Below are 23757 nucleotides of genomic sequence, written 5' to 3' on the forward strand. Positions count from 1 at the left end.
GCGCTGTGAATTCGGTTACTCCCACGTGTCCTGAACGCAGCATGAGAGGCGTACCCCCCCAATCCCATCCCATCCCATCCCATCCCACCCCCCACCCCCCACCCCCCACCCCACCCCGCCCCTCGGTAGTTTGACGTCACGAGCGTCCGTCTCCGCACATGGAGAGTCTACAAGCTCCGCCAAAGCTCCCGTCCCTCCGCCCTCCTCCTCCAGCTATTTGCCAGCAAGCCTCGACGACAGACAGCCGCACCGTCTGCTGCGCGGACACCCGTCTTCTCCCTGCACCCGGAGCGGTTCGTGCGAGGATTGTTGTTGGTTTTTTTTTGACGACCGGCTGAAACACACTCGGTCGCGGTTTGTGTTTTTTGGAGGGGATTTTAAGTCTTCGCGAGCTTTATTCTCCTATTGCCCGTCGAGACATATGGAGAAAATGGCCAGACCTCTTCCTCTAAACCCAACTTTCCTGCCGCCGACCCACGGTGTACTGAAATCCCTCCTGGAAAATCCGCTCAAGCTGCCTTTCCATCACGATGAAGGTAAACAAAAAAACTTGACGTGCACGCGGAGTGGCTCGGGTTTGCGAGCCCGCTGCTTGTTGTTTCTTCTGCTGGTTGTTTTCTGTAGACGTCCATGGCTTTGACAGATCAGTGTAAACGCAGTGAATGGCTCGGTCTTAACTTAAAACCCCCGTAAGACACCTGCTAATATTCTTGGAAATGTGTTTAAAAAGAAACAGTGTAATGTAATGTAACGATGTTAGTTCACGTGCAGCTGTTATAAATAAAACAGAATGCCGATTAAGGTCTCGACTGGCTGTTGCTTGACTGACAGGCGTTTAATAGACGTGAACTTAAGTAAACTCAAGCTCGACTTGTGAGAATGAATATAATCTAAGCCTATTTGCATGTATTATTGTGACAGCGGCAGAATTTCTGTCACTTCTGCGTGCATTTTTTTTCTGCTCGGAGCTTGCCTTCATCCTCTCGCTTTGAATGGGTTTTCCATGAGTCATTCCAGGAGCTGTCCCTAGAGGGCGCCTTCCCCAGGCAACACACCAGGGGAGGGCAGCTATTATTGCTCACAGCAGCCCACCTACTTGTTTTGTGTTTGTGTTGTCTGCCGTTCCACTCCGTTACACCTGCACATGACTGAAGTCCTAGTAACCATCCCTAAACATGACAGCCCAGGCTTGCGTTGTGTTTATACCGATGCACCGAGCGGATGTCTTCTGCTGCGAAACAATGATTGTGATTGTGTGCAAACATTCGCAGGGTTCGGAAAAGACAAGGAGAAGGAGAAGAACCTGGACGATGAGAGCAGCGCGGCCAGCCACCCGCAGTCGGCCTTCCTGGGGCCGACCCTGTGGGACAAGACGCTGCCGTACGACGGGGACAACTTCCAGCTGGAGTACATGGACCTGGAGGAGTTCCTGTCGGAGAACGGCATCCCCGCCAACACGGCCCAGAGCAACCAGGCCCCCCAGGCGGCGGCGGCGGTGGCGGTGGTGCCGCAGCAGCAGCAGCAGCAGCAGCCGCCGCCCGCCCCCCTGCAGCCCGCCCCGGCGGCCCCCCCGACCCCCTCGGTGGTGGACCTCAGCAGTCGAGCCACCACCTCCGTTCACACAGGCATGGTGCCGCAGAACTGCCTCCAGAGCCCCAGCAGAGCAGGTACAAAACACATGCAGCGAGCCCTGATGTGCAGTTGTGCTCTGTCACTCAAACACACACACACACACACACACACACACACACAAGCGCACATGGATTCACATGCACATTCAGGCTCCTCTGCGTCTCTCTAATAAGAGGAGAAAACACTGTTGGGAGATTTGTATGGGCGAGTCAAGGCTAAGCTGCTGTTTGCTCACCTGCACACACGACACACACACACACACACACACACACACACAGGTTATCACCCTCCACCAACAGGTTAATTGTCAACCCTGGGGGCCCTGAGACGCTGAGAGAGAGAACGGGTTGGTGCTGTTTGTGTGTCGCTCCCTTGTCTCTCTCCCCCAAGCTCGACTATTTCTGCACTGCTTCTCATTTCACTCCTGTCCCAGAAACCCCCGCTGCTCTGCTCAGCCGCTTCCTATTTAGAGCTTTTCGACCACAGGTTAGATACACACACCCGACATACTTTTTACTCTGATTTAATTGTAGCCCTGAACTGGACTTTGGAGTCAAAGGGCACAGGCTCAAGTCCAAGGACGCAGCACTGTCTCATTCATTAAGCTTTGATAGGCAACTCGCTGCATATTTCCTCTGCTGTGAATTGTGTTCTTTCGTTCAGTGGTGACGAAGGTGTGTTGCGGGTTTTGTTGTTTTTCCTCGGTTTGTTTCGTTTCCTTTTTTAATTTCGAGGCATTCCTGCAAGGTTTGGTGCTCCCTGATTAAAGCCACTTGCATTAGTCAGAATGCGCTTCACACGGGTGATTCATACAAATTCGGCGCTACATTTGGCTGAACATCAGCGTGCAGAGGGACAATATTTATCCTTTGCTCTGCATTCTGGGCTCTGTGAGCTAAATTTACTTGTTTATGTGAAATGTATCACTAAAGCTATTCATTATTTGATGGATTTTAAGAATTTTTTTGGAGATGGTTCGTAAACGAAATTACTTCAACACATTTTAAAAGGAGAAAAACGAAAGCTCGGGTTTTATTCCAAGTTTTTGATGTTTCCTAGATGGATACAATAAGATCTGAAGAGATTATGTTACCCAAAATATATATTTTTTACACCAGAGCTTTAAATTCTAAGAAATGTTTTCATCACTGTGATATATTTTGATGTGAATTTTTAAAAAATAGGTATATATTAGAATGGTTTTACTGTAACTAAAAGCATATACAGACCCATACATTTCAGACAGAGCCTGACATATTTTAAGTCATGCATTATTGCACCAGAAATAGTTTTTGAAGAACAGTTCAATTTGGTGATTAAATTGACATTTTTGAAAAGCTTATCATTGTAATGAGCGAGTGTTGAGTGGTCAAGTAGTATTTAGACTGCAGCATAAAGCTGTGTAACTGAGTCAGTAAAGCTGCTGCCAGACAGTATTTGGGTTTTCAAAACACTAGACACCAGAATGATTTTAATAATTTAAAGGGCCAACCTTCAGTACACACATAAACAAAAGTAGCCTATATTTCCAATGGTCAAAACCAAACCATGTCACTGGTTGTTTTTCATTCTCAAATGCAGCAAAACAAACTCTCTTGACTGACAATATGTGGCACATATACAGTTTTATGCTGTAAATGCTCTGTTTTTGTAGGCTATGTCCTACTTGTAAACTGAAGAAAATAAGTCTTGATGAAAAGCCTCCATATTGTTGTACTGAAGAATCAAAGTAGGCTATACTTACAACTGACATAGCTCATAAACTCCCTGGCTTCAACAACTCCTTGCACATAGCATAACGGAGTGTGTATATGACAAACTGAATTAAAACACTACTGCATGTTAAGTCAAATCCGATTTGCAGAAGAAATCCAGTTACAAGAAAAACACATTTACAGAACATCCAGCAAAGCCAAATACACAAAAACTCTTAAGTTCAACAAACATTCCAAACAACTGAATCACACAACTGTCAATCAGTAAGATGGAGACAGACCTTCCAGCAAATTGCTTATTTAAGCCTACTGATGATTAATGACTTGACATTTCAGATCACAATGGTGATTGATCTCCGTGCGCTCAACTTTTCAGAGTAACCTGAGTAACAGTGGATTGATTGACCATAGATTTGTCAGTGTAATTGCATGAGTTGCCTCCAGTCTTGTAAGCCGGTGTTTGAGTGAAATCATCTATGACTTCACCCAAAAAACAGCCGATACCATACGGTCAAGCCAATTTGACGCGCACAAGCACGGGCAATCCGATAATAACGGTTAATAATGCTGTGATTATCTATGGCAAATGGAGGGCGTGTTGTCCGTAGATCTGCACAGCTGGTGTGCCATGGCCACACAAGACTCCTCCTCAGTACGTTGTGTCTCCTAGTCTCAAGATTAGGAAGGAAGAAACCTTGATGCGGTGTTGTAAACCTCATGCTGCCGCCAGTGAAAAAGATGGGTGAACTATGACCTGCAGTCGGTGGTCATCATAATGAAAACCACCAGTATAAACAAAAACACCAGTATAAACAAAAATCAGAAAAGCATTAATGTACGCCTTTTCCTCTCAAAAGCCCTCATCCTCACATAGCTTACTCCAGTTTGATACTACTTACTGTGATGTAAACAACAAATTCGCCTCATAAAGATTTATACCAGCCTAAAAAAAGAGGGGTCAGCTCAATCCCTGCCATTAAAAAGGCGGGTAAACTGAGTTCCACTACGTCCCTGCTTGCCTCACATCTGCCCCGCTCTGTCCTGCAATAAGTAACGCCCCCGCCTGAGACGAATCCAGAGGAGGTGCGTCTGGTACGGAACAGACTATTCCAGCGTGCGATTGAGCGCACATGTACCCGTCTGTGTGTCTGTGTGTCGGCTTAATTTTGAGACCGTGCGCGCCTTCTGTTTGGTACAACAGCTCCGGGTCTCTTTGGTCTCTCTCTCTCTGTCTCCTTTTTCACATTTACCTCTCACGTGAAAGCGGCTGGGGTTTCCTGCAGCGTGCTGGGCCATGTGACGGACACATGCAGGCACCGTGTGCAACGCTGCGCTGCAAACAGGAGCTTGTCACGGCATCGACCTCCCCTTCTCCTCCCTACGTCCCTCCCTCTCTCCCTCCCTCCCATGCTCACTCTCGCTTTCACTCGCCCTCCCTCTCCCTTTAACACTCTCCATTTCCCGTTGACTCTTCCTCTCCCTCCCTTGCTCGACTCTACACCGCCAGAGCCTGGATTTGGAGCCAAGGCACAGGCTGTACCCTGCAGAGATCACATGGCCCTCGATGTGCTCCTGTCACGTGCGCGCAATGTTGTTCCAGCTAACCGAGTCTAGTCTAGTCTAACCAGCCCCTGTCAGCCACTCTGCCACCGCCACCACCCACAACAACCGCAAACCCCGTCCCATGCTCTGCTTGTAAGCAATACAGCAGGAGGCTGATAACACTGTTATCGCAACGGATAGCCGATCTGCTCGCTGCTCAGTCGAAACGACCCGTGGACGTTGGAGTTTGTTGAGGGTCTATCCCAACGCCGGTTCAATATATGGATCACAGTGTACTGTTGTCAGGGGCCAAAGGGGAAGGCGAACGTAGGCGAGGTCAAAGGGCGTGTTGTGATGCATTCCAGTACGTTAGTCAAGGAAAGGCGGCTTAGCGAGAGACATAAATCAGGAAAGTTGAGGGCCACAAATGTGGGACATATTTAGGTCTAGAATAGACACAATTTAGTTGCTCAGGGAAGGGTCTTTAGGCAGTTATCAGTAAACAGTTGTTTATCATTCCTGAATGGATAGGCTGTCCTTATTTTATTGCTCCCATTGTTGTTTTAGCGTTATCTTGTTGTATGTCGTACTCATAGATGTTTTTTTCTGAATGAGCTTCACGCCCGGGCTCTTATGAACCGAGGAGCCTTCTCAAGCTCCTCTCAAATGTGTTGTCATGTGTCCTGTGGGCAGGATCAGTATGTCCTGCCTGACTGACTTAGTGAAATGAAGTCGTCTTGGCTCGAGTGCCATGGAAACTAAAAAGACCCTTATGGAAATGTGCAGTGTGCGGCTGATAAATTAGGACATCATCAGGACAGGTTAGGGTCCTGTAGACGTTGGGGTCATTCCGTGTCAACTCAACCAGAGGTCGGTGGCTCGAACTTTTGATTTTGATCATTTTTCTCCTGGTGGAAGATATACGTAAATGATGAAGAAAGCCCAAATATTAAAGCTCACTGATCATTATTTACTGAGTTTCCCCCAATTTTGTAGAGTGAGGGTCAAAACGATAATTTTCGCCTATGATTTTGGAGCAAGTTTAGGGGTCTAAAAGCGACACCGAGAAAGGTAGCAGCTCCACTATTTTTCTTTTACAGAGAGACTTGTAGGTAGACTACAAGATTCTGGCAGTTTCAGCACTTGATTTTGTGATGTGTTCCTATGGCAGTAGCTGACAAATGAAAAAAAAAACCATCATGTGTTTTTTTTTAAGAGTTTAAATGTTAATCACTCCAAATCTATCAAAGATACCTCAATATCCTTTTACTTCCTGGTTTAAAATAAAAATATCTTGGTGTCTATGCATTTGCAAGGACCTGGGTGGTTTATTCTCTGGGATAATGGCCTGTTTATTTCAGCCTGTGCACAGCCCAGACCCCTCCTCAGCTCTCTGTAGGTCTGGGCCTGGGCTGCCTTTCCTGGCCTGTTAAATGTGGATTTCCTGCTGGGGGGCTATTCTGCAAACATTGAACACACATTTTAACCACCGCTTCCTCTCGCCTGGAATGCGTAGTAGAGAGGTTGAGGACATTACGAGTCAATGAACTCTCTCTGCTCGCCACTTTTAGTCTGTGACCATTTGTAGACAGTGCAGCATGGCGCTGTATTTTTACTACAGTAATCAGAAGGTCACGATGAATGACAAAGGTGATTAGGCCAAGCCTGCTATTTCCAGAGGGAGGGTTTGGGCCGCTCTGCTTGTTATGTGTACAGGTGATCCACGCTTGACCGATTGTCTAAGACAGCGTCTGATTTAGCCTCTTTAGTAAGTAGCTTGCTGTCTATGGTGGCGCTTCGACTCGGTTTATAAATGCCGGGTGGCTTAGGTTGGGCTATATGTGGCATAGCCTATGTATTACATCTTTTACAATGACAATCTGATAGATCCCTGGACATGGTGCAGGGCTTGAGGTGCTTAGATCCTGCATGAGCGTATGTTTCATCAAATGGTCAGACATTTTAGGTGCCAGTGGCAATACAGTAAATGTATTTGAAGAATGCTTGCATGCAGTGATGGTGGTCCTGCGTGCAGCATCATGACCCCCTGGTGAAGGTGTACATCTGAAACATATTGCTGAGAAAATAAATGTTTTTGGCATGTTTTAGAGAAGGCATTCAGTGATAATTTGCACCTTTTTTTGGGGGTTTGCTTACCTTTTGAGAGCCTATCAAACAACCTGTGTGTCCAGCATTGGCAGAAACACACTCATGCTTAACCGAGAGGTCTGAAGAGCTGTGGCACTCGCTTGTGTTGAAGAAGCCCATCAGTTACTTTGGATAGGTTGGCGTCTCCTGATGCGAAGGCTGGCAGAAACTGAATAGGCCTGCCTGATTGTTTCTGATTTGTGGCAGAGCAGTCGCAGCTGAAGCTGGCAGCCCCTTCTCGAATCTCCACCAGAGCCAAAAGCAGAATGCCGTTTGACCGTACTCACTCTGACCGAAGGTCAGCGGCATCGACTGGCTGTCATGGCGAGCTTAGAGCACAAAAATGTGGGTCATGACGTAGGAGTTGCCAGCAGATCAGCAGCCTTTGAAAACGTCTGTTGAACTTTTGTGCTCTCAGTATTTGTAGTAGTATTCCCAGATGTTGTATTGCTTGTCAGGTTTCTTGCATCACAAACAAATTACTACTAATGTAATGAATCACTGTGTAATTACTCCATTTAAGCAAGCTAATGAACTCCCAGTGAAGGGCAAAAACTGAATCATCTTCCACTCTTGGCCTACACCATACACTTCAATTCAAATCAATTAGAGGAGCCTTGCACAACAGCCAAATAGATTGCAGAAGCACGCTGAGGCCTGCTGCAGAGTAGATTGCCTTAAGTCAATTTAAAGACAAAATCTGGTTGTCTGAGATCAGCTGACGAGAGCAACTGATAACCACATAGTTTCAAGATAAGATGGGTTTTTTTTTTAATTATTTCTCAGTGTGCTTTTTGCCTGTGTTTTGTTTCCAGTGCTTGTGTGATGTCACCACCTGGTGGCTGGATCATGCAGCTACTTCTAATCTAGTGTTTCAGGAAAGGAGTCCCTCATTTTATAGCTGTAATCAACAGTTAGGTTTATAATATATGGTGCAGGGCAATGTTAAAGACTGATATTTATCCTCAGGGATCGGCTCCCAAACACACAAACATGTAGGCTCAGACGGAAGAACGGCAGGCTCCTGTGTTTTAAAGCAGTCCGCTCCCCCTAAGCGGCCTCCTCCTCCTCCTCCTCCTCTTCCTCCTCCTCCTCCTCCTCCTCCTCCTGCCATTACAAGAGGCTCTCTGCAGAGTTTACCACTGCTCTCCTGTATCCTCTGTCCACCATTAACAGAGAAAAGATTTGCTGATGAGGACTTGCTCATGACATTGCGTAACCAGTTACCTTAAACAGAATTGTCACATTGAACTTTAACGGTGCCATTTCTGGCCGTTTTATAGTTCCATCGTCATTATAGTTTAAATTAGAGGTGCGTTATCGCCGGGGTCCTGCTGACTTCTGCCTTCGCTGACTAATCAGGGGTGGCTCTCTCCCCCCGGTGTCTGCACTCTCTCCACCCACATGCAAGAAAATAGCCTAATTGGATGCCTGAATTCGGGTATTTGCTGTATGGCAGTTTGTAATTGTGGTATTTTGTTTTGTCCTCCCCTTCCAGCAGCACTGCCCGCAGCTCGGGACAGCCCGAGCCCCATCGACCCAGAGTCCATCCAGGTGTCCGTGGGCTACGAGCCCGACCCGGCGGACCTGGCTCTGTCCAGCGTGCCCGGCCAGGAAATGTTCGACCCCAGGAAACGCAAATTCTCAGCCGAGGAGCTGAAGCCACAGCCCATGATCAAAAAAGCACGCAAGGTCTTCATTCCCGAGGACCTCAAGGTACCCGGATCCGTCTGTTGTTGTCAGTTCAACCGAGTTGGGATTGTTTGTTGACGACGCAAGATTAGATCTCCTGTTTTTGATCCGAGACGTTTGGGGCCCCAAGTTTTCCCGTGTTATGTAAGCAGGTGGGGGGCTTTTATTCAGCTAAAGAACAAAAGGCATCTTTAACCCAGTGTATAGGACGACCGCTGGCAGTAAGCCAAACACAGATACATGCTAAAATGTGGAGGCAGACTTGTAAACAATAAACAAAAGAGGAAAAAATAAAGTCTCTGAACATTAATTTACAATTGCTAAAAGTTTGAAACAGAAGAGTATAGCTGTTAAGCCGTAGACGGATATATTGGGCCAATATTGAAGTCCTTAATCTGAATTTTTTATTTTGTTTTTTTGCATTAGAATCCATCCAGGTCAAGGGCTTCCCATAGACGAGGTTTGAAGAAACAGACAACATAAAACTTAAACAGACAAAAAAGAGACCAAGCACAGAGCAGTCACACTGAAAAAGCCAAAGAGTATAAAAATGGGTCATTAACTTATTTTTAAAAATAGCAGTGGGTTCTGCTCACCTGTTGTTATTAACCTGGGTTTCGATGGACAGTTTTAGATGGTGTTTCCGAGGCTTTTTCACCTTACCAGGAATAAAACTCTGAGGGTGAAACTAATTTTCTTTTGGAATTTTTGGGCCTGAGAAACCAGCAGATTCAATCCAAAAATGCCAGTATGATCACTTTACACCGCTCTGGACTTGAAATTTGAAGAAGTGCAGCATGCAAGTGTTTGGGGGGGGCGGGGGGGGGGGGGGGCGTTTACACCCTAGCAAATGGGTGTGCAGGTTCCTCTGTCGTCTTAATGTTGTAAAATGTGACCGAGGCCACAGCGGAGAGACTAGGCTTCTGGCATGTGTGCGTGTTTTTTTTTTTGGTGCTTTTGGTGCTCACGTCTCACCCGTCCCAACCCCATCTGTCCTTGTTGCAGGACGACAAGTACTGGGCCCGGCGCAGAAAGAACAACGTGGCGGCCAAGCGGTCGCGGGACGCCCGGCGGCTGAAGGAGAACCAGATCGCCATCCGGGCCGGCTTCCTGGAGAAGGAGAACGCCGCGCTTCGCATGGAGGTAGCGGACTTGCGGAAGGAGCTGGGCCGCTGCAAGAACGTTGTGGCGAAATACGAGGCCCGGCACGGGCCGCTGTGAGCCCCTCGCCCGCCTCCCCCCCGACATCCCAACCCACCTCCCGCCCGCACCCACCTTATTCTTATCCCACTCTACCTGCCCTCCCACGAGTTTGAAGGACAGTGTGTCTCTTTTGGTGGCACTGCTCCCCCCTCTTTGCCCCCACACCTCCCATCCCACCTTCCTTCCCCCTTCCCCTCCTCCCAAACACGATCCTGTATGATTCTGGTATTATAATTGTCATTTTGAATTTGAATTCTATCATAAGCTTCTATTCGTCTGTTCCTTCTCCTTTTTATTTCTGTACACATCATTCAAATATATATATACAGTGTATATATATACATATAGATAGATATATATATATATATACACACATACATACTTCCCACTGACTTACTATGAGGAGTTATGAGCCAGCCTACCAGCCCACTCCCCCCTCCTTCCACTGTTGGTTTTGAAAAACCATGCCATGCTGTTTGTTGTTCACTTTTCGTACCCATTTTCTACACAAGATCAGGACTGAGAACTGTTGTACTTTGTTCCCCCGGTCCCCCCCCCCCCCGTCTACGTTCTAACCATGTGCTGAGTGATCCTGCTACCCAGAATCCTCCTGTGTTTTTAACGCCCTGTAAAAAGGTTAGTCCGTCTAATGATTCCCTGTCGTCCTGTGATGTGTCTTTTTCCGCCTCTTCTCTCAACAGAGGTATGCAGCGTCTTATTTTATTTGATTTTTGGACAGTTTTGAAACTCGCGTGAAACTCTTTCTGCCGATGGTTCATGTTGTATTTTAGTTGTTACGTCTCCGTTTTCTTCCTTAACGCAGCGCTCTAACACTCGGTTCATCACTGCAAAGTCCTCCAACTTTTTTCCCCCCCCCCGAGAGCCATCGTTGATATTTTGTCGTTCAGATAGCACTTACATCCCTTGTTCCTCTGTGACTCTGTGGCGTAGCGGTGTAGAGTTGCGTCGCCGTGGGAAAACCAGCGTTCCTTCTTCTGTCTTCATCAACCCGCCGACACTTGAGCAATAATTCTCGTCCAGAAATAAACCAACTTCTACTACCTAGGTGTTTCTCACCCTCCTCTAACCCCCTCCCCCCGCTCCCTGCTGGCGGATGTGCCAGCATGGCGGTAGCTGTTGTGACTAGTCTACCCCCCCCCCCCCCCTCCTTCAACCCATCTTAGCATCTTAGTTAACCTCAGTTAACTAAGATCAAAGCTTAGTTAACCTGTCTGCACTAATGCGTGTCTCACAATCTGATCCGGTGCAATGTTTCCACTCGCTCACTCAAAAATTTCCACCCGCCTGATATTTATCTACCTTTTTATTTCTCAGATGGAAGATTGTTGTTGTTGTTGTTTTTTTTTTAATATTCAATTGTTATGATTGTTGTTATTATTAATACTACTCTTGTTATCGGTTATCATTTATCATCCCCCCCCCCCCCCCTTGTTTATGTCGAGCATGATTTATTTCACGGAACGCAAACATTAAGCTATTTGCAAATCATTTTTGCAAACTTGTTGATTATACTTTTTTTTTTTTTTGCTTTTTTTTTTTTTTTTCTTAGCATGATTAACATGAGTGTTTTATTTTAGTAAGTCAGTACAGATGTCTGTAGTCTCTCTTTGTAGCTATATGTTTGCCTTCTTTTCAGATGGCTGTATGAATGTAAAAGATGTTGAAAAAAAAAAAAAAAAGTTGGATGGTGTTGTCCAATACTGTGGTTAACCCAATCAATTTGTTTACTACAGACCAAACGATTCAGAGCAGAGATGATATATTGGTTACAAGAGATATGTTTATATGAAACTATTCTATAAGTTGTTCTTTTTGTACAGTATTTTTCCTATACATTACTGACTGTATTTTAAAGGCACAACAGATCCAGAATATTATTAAAGAATGCAAGTATATTACTCAAAGATAAATGCATATAGTGGTATTTTGATATTCTATATTAGCTAGGATGTGGTAGTTTTACAGAGATTCATGGATATTCAGCAACACCCAAACCTCCTGGGCATTATTATTATTATTATTATTATCATGAATATTATTATTATTATGAAGACACTCCTGCTTATGTAGGTGCCACCTTTAGGCTCTCACGTTAATCGTAGCGCGTTTAACTCGAGGCGACAGATACGATGACGTAAAAAAAATCAAAAAGTCCAGAAGAAGAGAGAGAATGTACAGAACGCTCCTTTTTAACAGTCGACTCCAGAGACTCAGATCTGGCTAGAAATACACTTTTGTTCACAGCGTCGCATTTTAGTTTCCTCTTCACATGATCTGAACACGTTCGCTACATTCAGAGGAATCATCCAGCATGCTTTTATTTCAGTCTAGTGTTTTTTTTAGTTTGTCGGACACACGTGCTTGTGAATTGAGTCTGTGTCTCTTTGTTTGGTTGATTGATTGATTGATCGATGGGACAAAGTTACTATGAAGGAAGGGAAATTCTATAGCTGGTTACTACTGCTGCTCTGTGTGTGATTGGTTCCTTTCGGCCAATGCAGTTGTAGCGTGTCCCTGTACCTGAGTGATGCACACAGCCTTTTTTTTTTTAAGGCTTACAGTGGAGTCTCCCTAAATGTGGTTGTTTTGTTAGTGTAGTAGTGCTGCGAGCTTTTGCTGATCACAGTCCGGACCAGGGTGCGACCGATATGGGTTTTTGAAGGCCGATACTGATCGTTTTAGACTGAAGTCGCCGATGTTTATGTTCGACATCTTTAAGTTTGACCATTTTCATGCCAAAAAAAATGAAAGTATTGAGTGTTTTCCCCCCAGAATTGTATTCTTTAGTCAGGGTGGAAAAACCTCTGAAATGGCATTTAGATCATCATGGGAGACTAAAACTCTCCACTTCACCTGTTCAATGATAGACGAAACTCTGGGCAAAAAAGCATAACTGAACAATTAAGTGAATAAAAATCAAACTCCATCATATCGGCACATGACTGGCCGGTAGCCGATATTCAATAGAAGGCCGATAACAGCCCAATACGTCGGCATATCGATATCTCGGTCTAACCCTAGTCCAGACTTGATTACACATTATTGATCCGATCCAAAGCTGTATGCGATGTGTAGTGATTCTTTTCTAAACACAAACATAGTGTCAATGTTCTCGCTGCATCGCTCGACCCGAACCGGGTCCGCAGAGTAAAGACTGGAACGATGCTTTGCGAACCACGTCTCCGGAGCATCCTCCTTTTTACGAAATCATAGGATAAAGCCAATATTAATCCATATATGTATCCCAAAATTACCTCACTGTAGAAGTGATTTCACTACCTCACCCACAGATGGAAAAGAGTAAACCATAATTCTGAGTCTATTCCAGTGCCTTGAATACACTGACTGTTCCCCAGTCTCTCAGCAATGTAATGTCTCATCACAGCACCACTTGGATAGGTTCAGATCTGCACTGAAGGCCTTCTTAGTGCATCAAAAAAAAAAAAATATATATATATATATATGACAACTCTATTTTCATTTCTTATTTTGGACATTGCAATGGACTTGTAACCATTGTATTCATGGCAACACCAACGGACTGTTTCAAGAGTGTACAAAAAAAAAACATAAAGGAGTATTCTGTCTTGTATGTGATGGAATGGATGCATAACATTTATTTGTGCTGTTCAGCCCTCGGCCTCTCCCCCCCCCCCTCTCTGTAATTTGTAGTGTCTAATAAACTCTTTACCGATTCTTTTCTGCAGCGTCTCTTCTTATTTCTCTTTTGGAGGTCTGCTAGCCCCTCGTTCAGTCAAAACGGAGACTGATGAGACCAGTGTTACCTCTTCTTCTTACAATAAAGTCCCCATCAAATTTTGTCAGAGCTTTAATATTTTCCTGTGTCCAATTTTATGATTGAACTCCTCAAAGTGCATGACGAGAGGAGGCTCTTGAAGGAAGGTTCTGCTCTCCATTGTGTCCATACAGGATATGAGTCTCTTTAATGGGGGCTTGGTTTCCTATAGAGAACAATAGAGAACCAATACTGACAGAATTGAATAGAAAACCTCTAAGGGGGGGTCACCGTAAATTATAACCATGAGGATATGTGCTGAAAGAAAGAAAGAGAGTAGATTTCGGGGCATTATCATTATTTTTTTTATTATTGTCACATTAGAAAGGTAATATTCAGTGTGGTGGAGGAGCATTCATGAATATGCAGCACCGTTAACAGCCAATGGAATTAAAGAAGAAGCAGTTGTTTTTTTTTCCCCCTGCAAAAGGCCAGGACAGTATGATCATCTAAAACAACAGAATATACAAACGTTACAAAACAAGAGTGGTTAAGGAATCAATGACACGTTTCAGAAGAGCCACGGTTTAAAAAATATACATCATTCAGACTTACGCAGCTCTGCACAGTGTTAGGGGAAAGCAACACACACACACACACACACACACGAGAGATATGTTGTTTGTATCGGAAAACAAATCAACAAGCCCCGTCACCGTGAGATAGTATTAACTTGATTTGAGGTTTCTTAAGCCATCAGATCCGTTTCCCAAGCAACAATGTAGAGGAATTATTGGTCATCCTAGTGGTGCAATTCAAACACTCAAAAGAATCAATGGAAATGTAATACAGAACTACAAAGGTCTTGCGCGCCCACACACACACACACTTTACTGCTCATTCTTCACATGGAAAAAAAAAAAGAAAATTATAGAAAAATATCAGGATTATTTCGACTGGAGATCACTGTGGTCTGCTTCCCGTTTCACATACTGTACTTTTTCCCCGTTTTACTGCATGAACTGACTGTCAACCGTTTGCTTCCAATATCTGCAGCTCACATCACTTGGCTCAGTCAAGATGGCACAATATACCAAGGGCTATATTGATAAATCCAACTTCACCAGTCCCACCTACACATACGCTGAAATGCTCTGTAAATCACCTCCCATGCTCAGCTTACACTAACCCACAAGTGGAGCGTGTTTATTTACAGAAACGTGAATAGAAATTGTTTGTGGTTCTTAGCCTACCAGCACCTCCGGCTGGATCTGGATACTGATAAAAAAAACAAAAAAAACAAAGAATACATTAAACAGAAACCGTGTGAATCTGGATCAGATGAGTACAAAGCGAAATGACTTCATGGTGAAAATTAGGGATGCCGAGTTTGAGCTGGCCACTCAAAACAATCCAACCCTTTCAACTCACCAAAGTGCCAAACACAGTGCTTTGGAAGTTTTAACGAGCCGCCTAAGTCACATGAAAATCTTTTCTTCTCATCTCCTTCCGCCCGACTTTCTGAACTTCCAAGAAAATGCACCAGCGGCACCACGGAGCAGTGGCTGACTTCAGAGGCTTCAAACCAATAAAAGAGCCTATTTAGCACTTCATCTGACATCCCTGGTGTTCAAATCACCGACTAAAATGGATGACAGAATCTCAAGGGGATGACACTCAAACTCACCACACATGACATGACCCCCCAACTGTGGAATGTGACTCGCTTCAAGTGATACAAAAAGACTCTACTATCAAATACTTCACAAATATTCATGAACGTGCCGAGGGTAACAATAACTGTAAAATGGAAAGTCAAAATTCATTGTCAAGAGTATTTTTTTTTTTTTGGTTCAGATTGAACAAAAGTTGTACAAAACAGCATCGCAAAAGTAGCTTTTGACTGAGGTTTTTGTACATCGTTACGGAGATACCGAAAAAAACCTGTTCTCCGCCGCGTTAGAAAACAGTAAACAATGCATGGTCATTTTTCGTAAACTTTACGGCTGTCGCTGCAGCCTCGGTGGGCAGTTGAGGGAGTCTAGTGTGCGGGCGCCTCTGCTCGGAAGCGCGGGGGGGGGAAGGACGAGCACCAGGTCGGCCGGGGCGACCGGCTTCCGGCCGCGGCGGTCAGGAGTCGAGCAGGGTGTCGGCGCTGGGGTTCTTGTAGAGGTATTTCCAGATGGCGTAGTAATGCACGGCTGCGGCCAGCGCCACAAACACGTGCCAGATGGCGTGGGCGAAGGGGATGACGCCGTCGGACTTGAAGAAGAACACGCCGAGGCAGTAGATGAGTCCTCCGCAGGCCAGCTCCTGAAGCCCCTCCGTGTTGCTCTGCAAAACACACAAAGTAGCGGAAAATAAACAAAACAGTACTCAATATCATAGGATGTAAGGATGCACCATTCGCTAAAACCACAAGGGGGCACCAAAGACCGCAAAACTGAGATTTAACATGTTGACACTTGACTGTAACAGCATGTTGCCAAGCAATATAATTAACTAAACAACCTCAGAAGCATGATATTTACACTTCTTTTCAACACATTCAGAAAGGTGTAAATGTGTGAAGACAGGATCCATATGACATTACAAACACCCAGAACTTCCTAATGAAGACATAAGTAGAAGCGCTGTTAGGAAACTCTAATGCAGGGATTCTCAAACGTTTTCAAGTCAAGGACGCCCAAAAAGGCCACAGACCCCTGTTTGATAAGGTATTTGTTGTTAATAATTTAGTACTGAATTGCAGAACTGTCTACACTGCACATGGGGAAATGATAATGCTGAGAGTGAAACTTATGATTACAATAGTCATTCTTATACATTCCCTAATTGGGATGATTTATAATGATTTATAATGAAATTAATCTGTTCCTCATCTTGCTAGCACATATACTGCATCTCACTATGACAGGGGCTGTTCAGCTGGCAGTATATCTGCTGCACAAACAAATTTCATCAGTTTCGTAAGAACAAAAAGGACATGTTTACAGAAAAAGCAAAGCGCCACATTGGGTTCGGACTCTGCAGTGTGGACAGGTTTGCTGGCTGAACTGATCAAATTCTTCACACACTCCGCCCCCACTGCTTGTCCGCCTGCAACTGGTCTAAAATGTCATGATTAGATGTGTTGTTTTGTGGAAAAGCGTCTCCATTTCTTTTTCCAGTTCATTGGCTTTGTTTACATCTTGGTGTCAACATCTTGTGGTCAACTCTTGGCTTATCTTGCTGAGTGTTGGAGGATTTCTGCACCTTTGTGACCAATCATACGGTTTCTAAATCCTCATAGTTTTTGCAATTGCGATTTCTGGTTTGACTAGGTTACAGTTACCTCTTTAATGTTCATACAATCCCACTGGCATGGATTGTAAATAAACAAACAAAATAAAGCCGCAGTGAGTACACACAAATTTGTATGCAGCGCCATATTCGACTGTGTTTCTATTTCGAGAAAGTTTGACTTTGTTGTTAGTATACTCCTGCCTTTAGGGTTGATGAGCAAAACTGTAGGTGAGACACAACAGCTAAATAAAATACACTGAATTTGAATGTAAATGTATTACCATCGATGTCACGACTGATGCAGGGAAGAAACCCATCGTCAAATAGAAGGCCAGCTCAACAAGTTTATACCTGAAACAAACAGAAAGCATATATTCACTTACAAGGTCCATGCAACTTGACATGGCAGAGTTATAATGGAGAATGTCTTTTCAGGGAAGTGAAGGTTTCAGAAAGCTTAAGAAAGTTTAAGATTTAAATTGAACTGAAGGCCAATTAAAACAAACAAAATAAAGAAACAAAGCTGGCAAAACCAAACCATAGCTAATGAAATTGCTGAAAAAGGCCGTAAATATAGATGCATTTTAAGACTTTTTCAGACTCTTAAAGGGACCGATACCCTGTCTTTCCTGTTTGATGGGAAAATGGTAACCAAAAGGGAGTGTTGCGGCAACCTCTTAAAAACGGCACCACTCGGGGGCGAAAAAGGTGTGAACATCTCAGTAATGGGCCATAATTATGACTGAGCACTGAACAATGAGATAAAGCAAGGTCAAAACTTGCCAAACCTGCACTCAGCTTGCTGTGGTTGGGATGAGACATATGCAACAGATCTATTATAGACCCAACAGAAGAGCCAACAACAGGCACAGGCAGAAGCAGGAGAAACAGAGTGATATTCTAAATCTAAAGCAACCTATTTAATAGATTTTCCAGCAGTTAAAATATTTTCAGACTGCCCACTTCTGACAGTGACGGTAGCAGGTTTGCTCGGGGTTTTGTGGCCAAAAGGACACGCTGAGACACAGGTGACGATATCAAATGATACTCCTGCTGAAGTGTCTGGTTACCTGAGTGGAAATTTTACAGGGAGGTGCGGCAAACTGACAAGGCCGGGCACGGCTGCTGTTACGACAGTTTGGGGTAGCTATGGTCACAAAGTTAGTTTAAACACTTCATTCACGACTGGAGCACGTTTCCCAACCCTTAAATTCCCAATCACAGTTCAAGCGTGAATGTCTCAGCCTCTCTCTCTCTCTCTCTTACACACGCACAACCTCAGAGCCACAAGCTAATTTGACTGTCAAATCAACTTACTTTTCATGATAGTTGAAAACGTATATGGTCCCAGCAGTAGCCATCAGCCATACAAACCAGCGCATGTGTGCTGCTAGAGGGCCAAGTTCACGTAGATTCAACCTGATTAGAGATAAGAGAAAACAACAGCATATTCACTCACATTATGTCTCCATGTATGAGGCCACACACGCCCTTATGAGCACACCGGACAGCATTCAGAGCTCGCCCGTTGTCTGTAACTTACCAAGGTGTGTAGGAGGCAGCAATGAAGAAATAGATGACGACTCTGTCACACATATGGAAACAATGCTCCATAGACCTGAAATTGACAGGCATAAAGTGCACAGGTTATATATTGTTCCACTTCTTACCTTCTAGTTTCCTCAGCGCCACTGACGAGCAAAGCAGCAACATTATCAGCATGAACCTCAAATCATTCTCTGGCAAACATCTGGCAAAATGAAAATCACTATTCCTCACACACAATCAGAGCCCGTGTGTTGTGTGTGTTGTTAAAAATGTCAACGTTGTTTCTCCTCCACACGGTTCATCGCACCACGCTTCTGCTCACCTCATGTGGCTCTTCTTCCAGGTGATGATATGAAACACAGTGGAGACCAGGAACAGGGCACACAGGCCCATGCCGTACACCCATGCCGTGATCCTCTCCCATCGGTCGTCTGACAGACGGTGCAGCAACGCCATGCCCACGAAGGCCGGCACAATGAGGAGCTGCACAGAGAACGACAGCACCGATACAAAGATCAACAGGGTGCAACTACACTTAGTAAAAGTTACTGTGACATTTTGTATTTTTTCAGATCAGAATGGGAGCAAATGAAGTTGAGCGGCTATGCAATACAGTTATAAGCCTCTAACCGCATGAGTGTAGCAGTTTGCAGCATGCTCATAGCAGGTGGGCTGATAGCGGCAGTTAGCAGAGGCCCGCCTGTTCATGAACCTGAAACACACAATAATACAAAAAAAACAACAATGGCAGACTGAATCAGCACTCTATAGCTTCTCTCTAACAGCAATTTCTGTCTGTAACAGCTCCTTATCAACAGCAAACTGATGCAAATGTTAATTCAAGGACAATATAGTGTTAACTCAGCCACAAAAACAGTAAGTATAATTCCTACTGTATATCCACTACATACTGTCACTACATTTGTGACTTTATTTGCTTTGATTTTAAACTGCAAATACACAGTTGGGAAGTTATGGCCAGTTATTTACAACATAGTGTAAATAGTATATTCATAACTCTACCATGCCTACCTTAATCACTGCTTTACAAGTTTATTTTTGCTGGATAATGATCAATACATTGACTTGTCATGAATGAAGTGGAGCTCTACACTATGGGAAATACAGTCTACTTCCAATATTGACATTAAACTTTAACTTAGCTATTACTGTGGCGAAGTTGACACCATAACATCCTGAAATCAACACAGCAACAATGTCCTACTGATAAGGAGAAGTTGCAGATAAAGACTTTTGTTAGCATCTCAGTCCATCTGAGCCCTGCTTTGGGAGCGGACTGAAGTTTAACAGTAACAGCTAACATTGTATTGAGACAATGTTCTGACAGTAACGTTAAAAGAATCAGTGAATCTGAAGCAAAACAATGCTAGTGATGTTAGCCTGATAGCCCAAAACATTATTTTGACAGCCACACTTTCAGATTTCACCCACCTCTGGAGGCTGTTCACTCTCTTCATTTCAGCAAAGAACAAAACACAGCTAACGCTAACTAAGCAAAGAGCTACAACAAATTCCTCTTAGAAAAAAAAAAAAAAGGCAAGAATAAAACAATAAACTGCCTGGCTAGCCAAAGGAAAAGGAAGGCCTAGTTAGCTAACGTTATGCTACTCATAAACCAAGCTAACTTTCACTCGTTGACGCTACATCAGCGACTAGCCGGCAATATTAACACTACTACTACAAAGGCACCATTTTAGTCTTTTTCTTAATACCATTATGTAACAAAATACTGACTAAGTTCCCCTGCTTTGGCTTGAAATATCCATTAGCGATAGCGGTAGCCGACCCACACCGAAGGAAACCCTGCAAGCAAGCAACCCCACTGATCAATGACTGGCTGCTCCCCACTGAGCTAACCTACTGAACAAAATATCATTTTTTTTCCCCCTAACGAATGTAAAGATTTCAATGACAGCGATTTGAACCAATCATCAGACGGAACGAGCAGCGCATCTCCCTATTGGACCAATCATAGATCAGGTGTTGTCTTCTGGGGCGAGTGGGTGGGGAGAGTGGGACGCTCTATATTTCTATACTACTACTACTACTACTACTACTACCACTACTACTACTACTACTAATAATAATAATAATAATAATAATGATAATAATAATAATAATAATAATAATAAGTTGTCAATATGATTTACAAATAAAGTGCATTTTTTATAATTATTAATTGTTTTCAAGGGGCTTATCAAGTAAATTAATCTGTTTTATCTTTTCTGTGCCCTCTCCTTGCATGAATGTATAAAGTGAGTTATGTTGTCATGATGATATTCACTTACCCAGTATTTGGTTTTTAAATGTTTTATGAGGTTTCCATCCTTAACTTCAATGTTATACATTGCATTTTTCAAATAAGATCTGAAAGTAAAACTGTTAAGAAAAAATCATTGCTTTGCTAAGGATGATTGGAAATAAGAAAAGTGATGTAATATTAAAACACGATGATTATGTTCTTATTGCAAACTCCTGACTGCTGCTTTTTTAATATTTTTTCTGTGACTTGTCTATTTTTTATTCTTATGTATTTTTAATCAGCGCAATGATATTTGATGGTTTTTGGCCGTTGTACTCACAATTCCTGTAATTTTGTGTACATTTTTATATGCTCCTTACACACAAAGAAAATGCATCAAAATTTGACACTTTAACACGGATGTAAGTTATTGCGCTTCTCAGATGGAAGATGCAGTACTGCCCACACTCATCTTGTCAGCACTCACAGTGTAATGTAACTAGCTGAATGAATTTGGTTCAAAATGAATGTGTTTCGAACTTTTATGCTTTGCAAATACTAACTCTTTGATTCATTTATCTGCAGACATAAAGATGCCAGCAGATCACCTCCTGTAGGCTTTACATTACATTACATTATATTACATGAACAGAGAGAGAACAGGATTCCTTCTGGCGACAGTCACATTCATCACATGAAATGGAGTTAGGACAAAAATGTAAAGTGTGACATGTCAGGACACAAAGTGCCACAGTCAGACTCAGGCTGTAACAGAGCCCATGTTGAACAGCACATACGGTATCTGATGAACCCGTATAACAGCCGAGTTACATAATAGCACTGCAACTTGATCAGTGAGCATTAGATAACACACAGTCTTTATGTAAGACCTTAACGCAATCCCCAGGCTTAATGAATTTCACACAATACGCAATGTCGCTGTAATTGTTGTTCTAGTTTATTCGTTGCCTGTTCAAATTAAAAGCCATTGCAATCAGAATTATTACAATAAGAAAGCAACCCCGAGCTGCTAGTCTCACTTTTGTTTGATACGTTTTTCTGTTTTTCTCTTAGGAATGATTCCTATTTTTACCCTGTGAGAAAGTCTTTTATTTTCTCTCAACACAGACAGATATTTACTCCTGGATCACTGCTAATGGTGGCATATAAGCTACCCATAGCCTCTATAACCCCATTTGGTTTTAAAAGGTTGCACAACTGAGGGATTACAAAAATAGGTCTAGTATGTATTGTAAATGTATAAAGGGACTGTGTACTGCATTTAGCCTAGTAAGCCAGCATAGCATATCTGATCCGGACAGTCTATGTATGTGGCACAATTACCAGTAAGAGCAGAGAATGGGAGTGATTCAGAGGAAGAGAAAGAGCTCATTGTCCCCGAGCTGCAGCTGATGTTGGGTTGGGGGGTTTAAAAGTGACATTAGCGCAGACAACAGGAGAATGCTAGAGGCCGTATGTCAGGGTTTAGCGTCTCCTTGTTCCTGGCTGCGGGCTGCGGTTTCCCCACGGTGCCACACCAACACCTCTAATGCGACACAGACCCGAGACCCGCAGGTTGGCAGCGTCTCAGACTAAACACACAGCGGCTCAGGGCGGCTTCCTCTCGTGTGCGTAAACAATGCGACAGCGAGGGTCTGGCACCAAATCAAAGATGACCTCCTGAGTCACATCACACAGACAGCTGTACCAGTTGACTGTTGAGAACATCACCCAGCGTGCCTCTTCATGTGATGACATCGTACTCAAGCCTTACAGCTGCACTAGGCAACTTTCACGTGATGGTGGCTGGCTCCAAATGGCAGCGAGAAGTATCCGTTTGAAAACTGTTTGAACTTTAATACCCAGAAATCCTGCAAGGTGACATCAGTAAACTGCACACAGCACACGCTCATGTTCACCGACTGATCTCTGATGCTTTGTACCAAAGATACCAAAGAAACGAGACGTTGGTGAGTCCAGACCAGGAAACAGTTTGGATCTCGCACTTAAGTTTCAATTTGGTCAAACAGGGCAAATCTATGGCGTCTCAGTTAAAGGAGGATGGGACGCTCCTCTTTATCCATGATTTGCAGTGACGTCACTGTTCTGTTGACGCCGCCATTTTCACTCCCAAAACAAACGTTGACAGTTAGTGAGAGGATGTGCCGTCCATCACTATTTTATTAACTTAAATGTACTTTACTTACTGAGTATCAATAAAAAAATGCCTGTCATATGTTGTGCCATTGATTGTAATAATCATGTTGGGATGGAGGGGTTGAAGTTTCAGCGTTTGCCCACTGATTAAGAGAGACGTAAATGTAATATTATCTCACCTGCCCGGTAATCAAGGGGTCAGAGGTCAGACAGGTCTTACATTCATGTTGTTTGACACGATCAGCCTCCGTGTCTCATCAGCGTCAGTCAGACTCTTACTGTAGGGTTTGCTGACCCAGTTCCGGTGTCTTAAGCCTTGCTTCCCTCTCAGCTTGCCCAGTGCTCAGTCAAGTCAAATTACACAACCTGAAAAACAGCACAAGCCTGCTCTGTCTAATATGACAAATTATGTAAAGGCTTGTTAAAAAGATGACGGAAGCAGAGCTATTGATGTCAGTATGACAACTCCCACTGGTCCTGTGGGACAGACATAGGTTAGGATAAGAGAGGCTTTATGTACACACGTGACACGGGGTTAAACAGCTCTGTAATTGGTTTACTGTTTCATCCTGGAATGCAGTGGCTCCTAGTGAAGCTCTGATAGGGCAGGCAAGGAAACCATTAAGGAGGAAATCTTGCTGACATCACATCGATTGCAGGGCAAAGTGAGACTGTGGCTAATCCCGTCACACAGCATTAAAATATCAATACTTTAAAAGTGATTGAAACTCTGAAAGTGCCACACAGAAATACACAGAAACAAGACAAGACAATGAAGAAAAAAAACAAAACAATCAAGGCATGTATGCTGTACA

The 23757-nt window shown here is 43.8% G+C and overlaps 2 protein-coding genes across 3 annotated transcripts; one reads left to right on the top strand and one right to left on the bottom strand.

The window, feature by feature from the left end:
- Positions 1 to 257: 257 nt before the first annotated feature.
- On the top strand, positions 258 to 13648 carry hlfa (HLF transcription factor, PAR bZIP family member a). Of its 2 annotated transcripts, none has more exons than XM_071896139.2 (4): positions 258 to 536; positions 1272 to 1667; positions 8536 to 8753; positions 9735 to 13648. In XM_071896139.2, the coding sequence occupies exons 1-4, from the start codon at positions 422 to 424 to the stop codon at positions 9948 to 9950; spliced, it is 945 nt and encodes a 314-aa protein (XP_071752240.1). In that variant the 5' UTR covers positions 258 to 421; the 3' UTR covers positions 9951 to 13648. The 2 variants fall into 2 exon arrangements, with proteins under 2 accessions (XP_071752240.1, XP_071752241.1); XM_071896140.2 differs by having other exon boundaries at positions 8539 to 8753.
- Positions 13649 to 14040: 392 nt separating this feature from the next.
- mmd (monocyte to macrophage differentiation-associated) lies at positions 14041 to 20381 on the bottom strand. Its single transcript, XM_071896122.2, has 7 exons — positions 19975 to 20381; positions 19153 to 19234; positions 18845 to 19005; positions 18518 to 18592; positions 18292 to 18393; positions 17256 to 17325; positions 14041 to 16023 (listed from the first exon to the last, which is right to left on the bottom strand). Exons 1-7 carry the CDS (start codon positions 19998 to 20000, stop codon positions 15820 to 15822), a joined length of 720 nt encoding a protein of 239 aa, XP_071752223.1. The 5' UTR covers positions 20001 to 20381; the 3' UTR covers positions 14041 to 15819.
- Positions 20382 to 23757: the final 3376 nt, after the last annotated feature.

This window comes from Centroberyx gerrardi, chromosome 7 (genome assembly GCF_048128805.1).
Source record: "Centroberyx gerrardi isolate f3 chromosome 7, fCenGer3.hap1.cur.20231027, whole genome shotgun sequence".
Lineage (NCBI taxonomy): Eukaryota > Metazoa > Chordata > Actinopteri > Beryciformes > Berycidae > Centroberyx > Centroberyx gerrardi.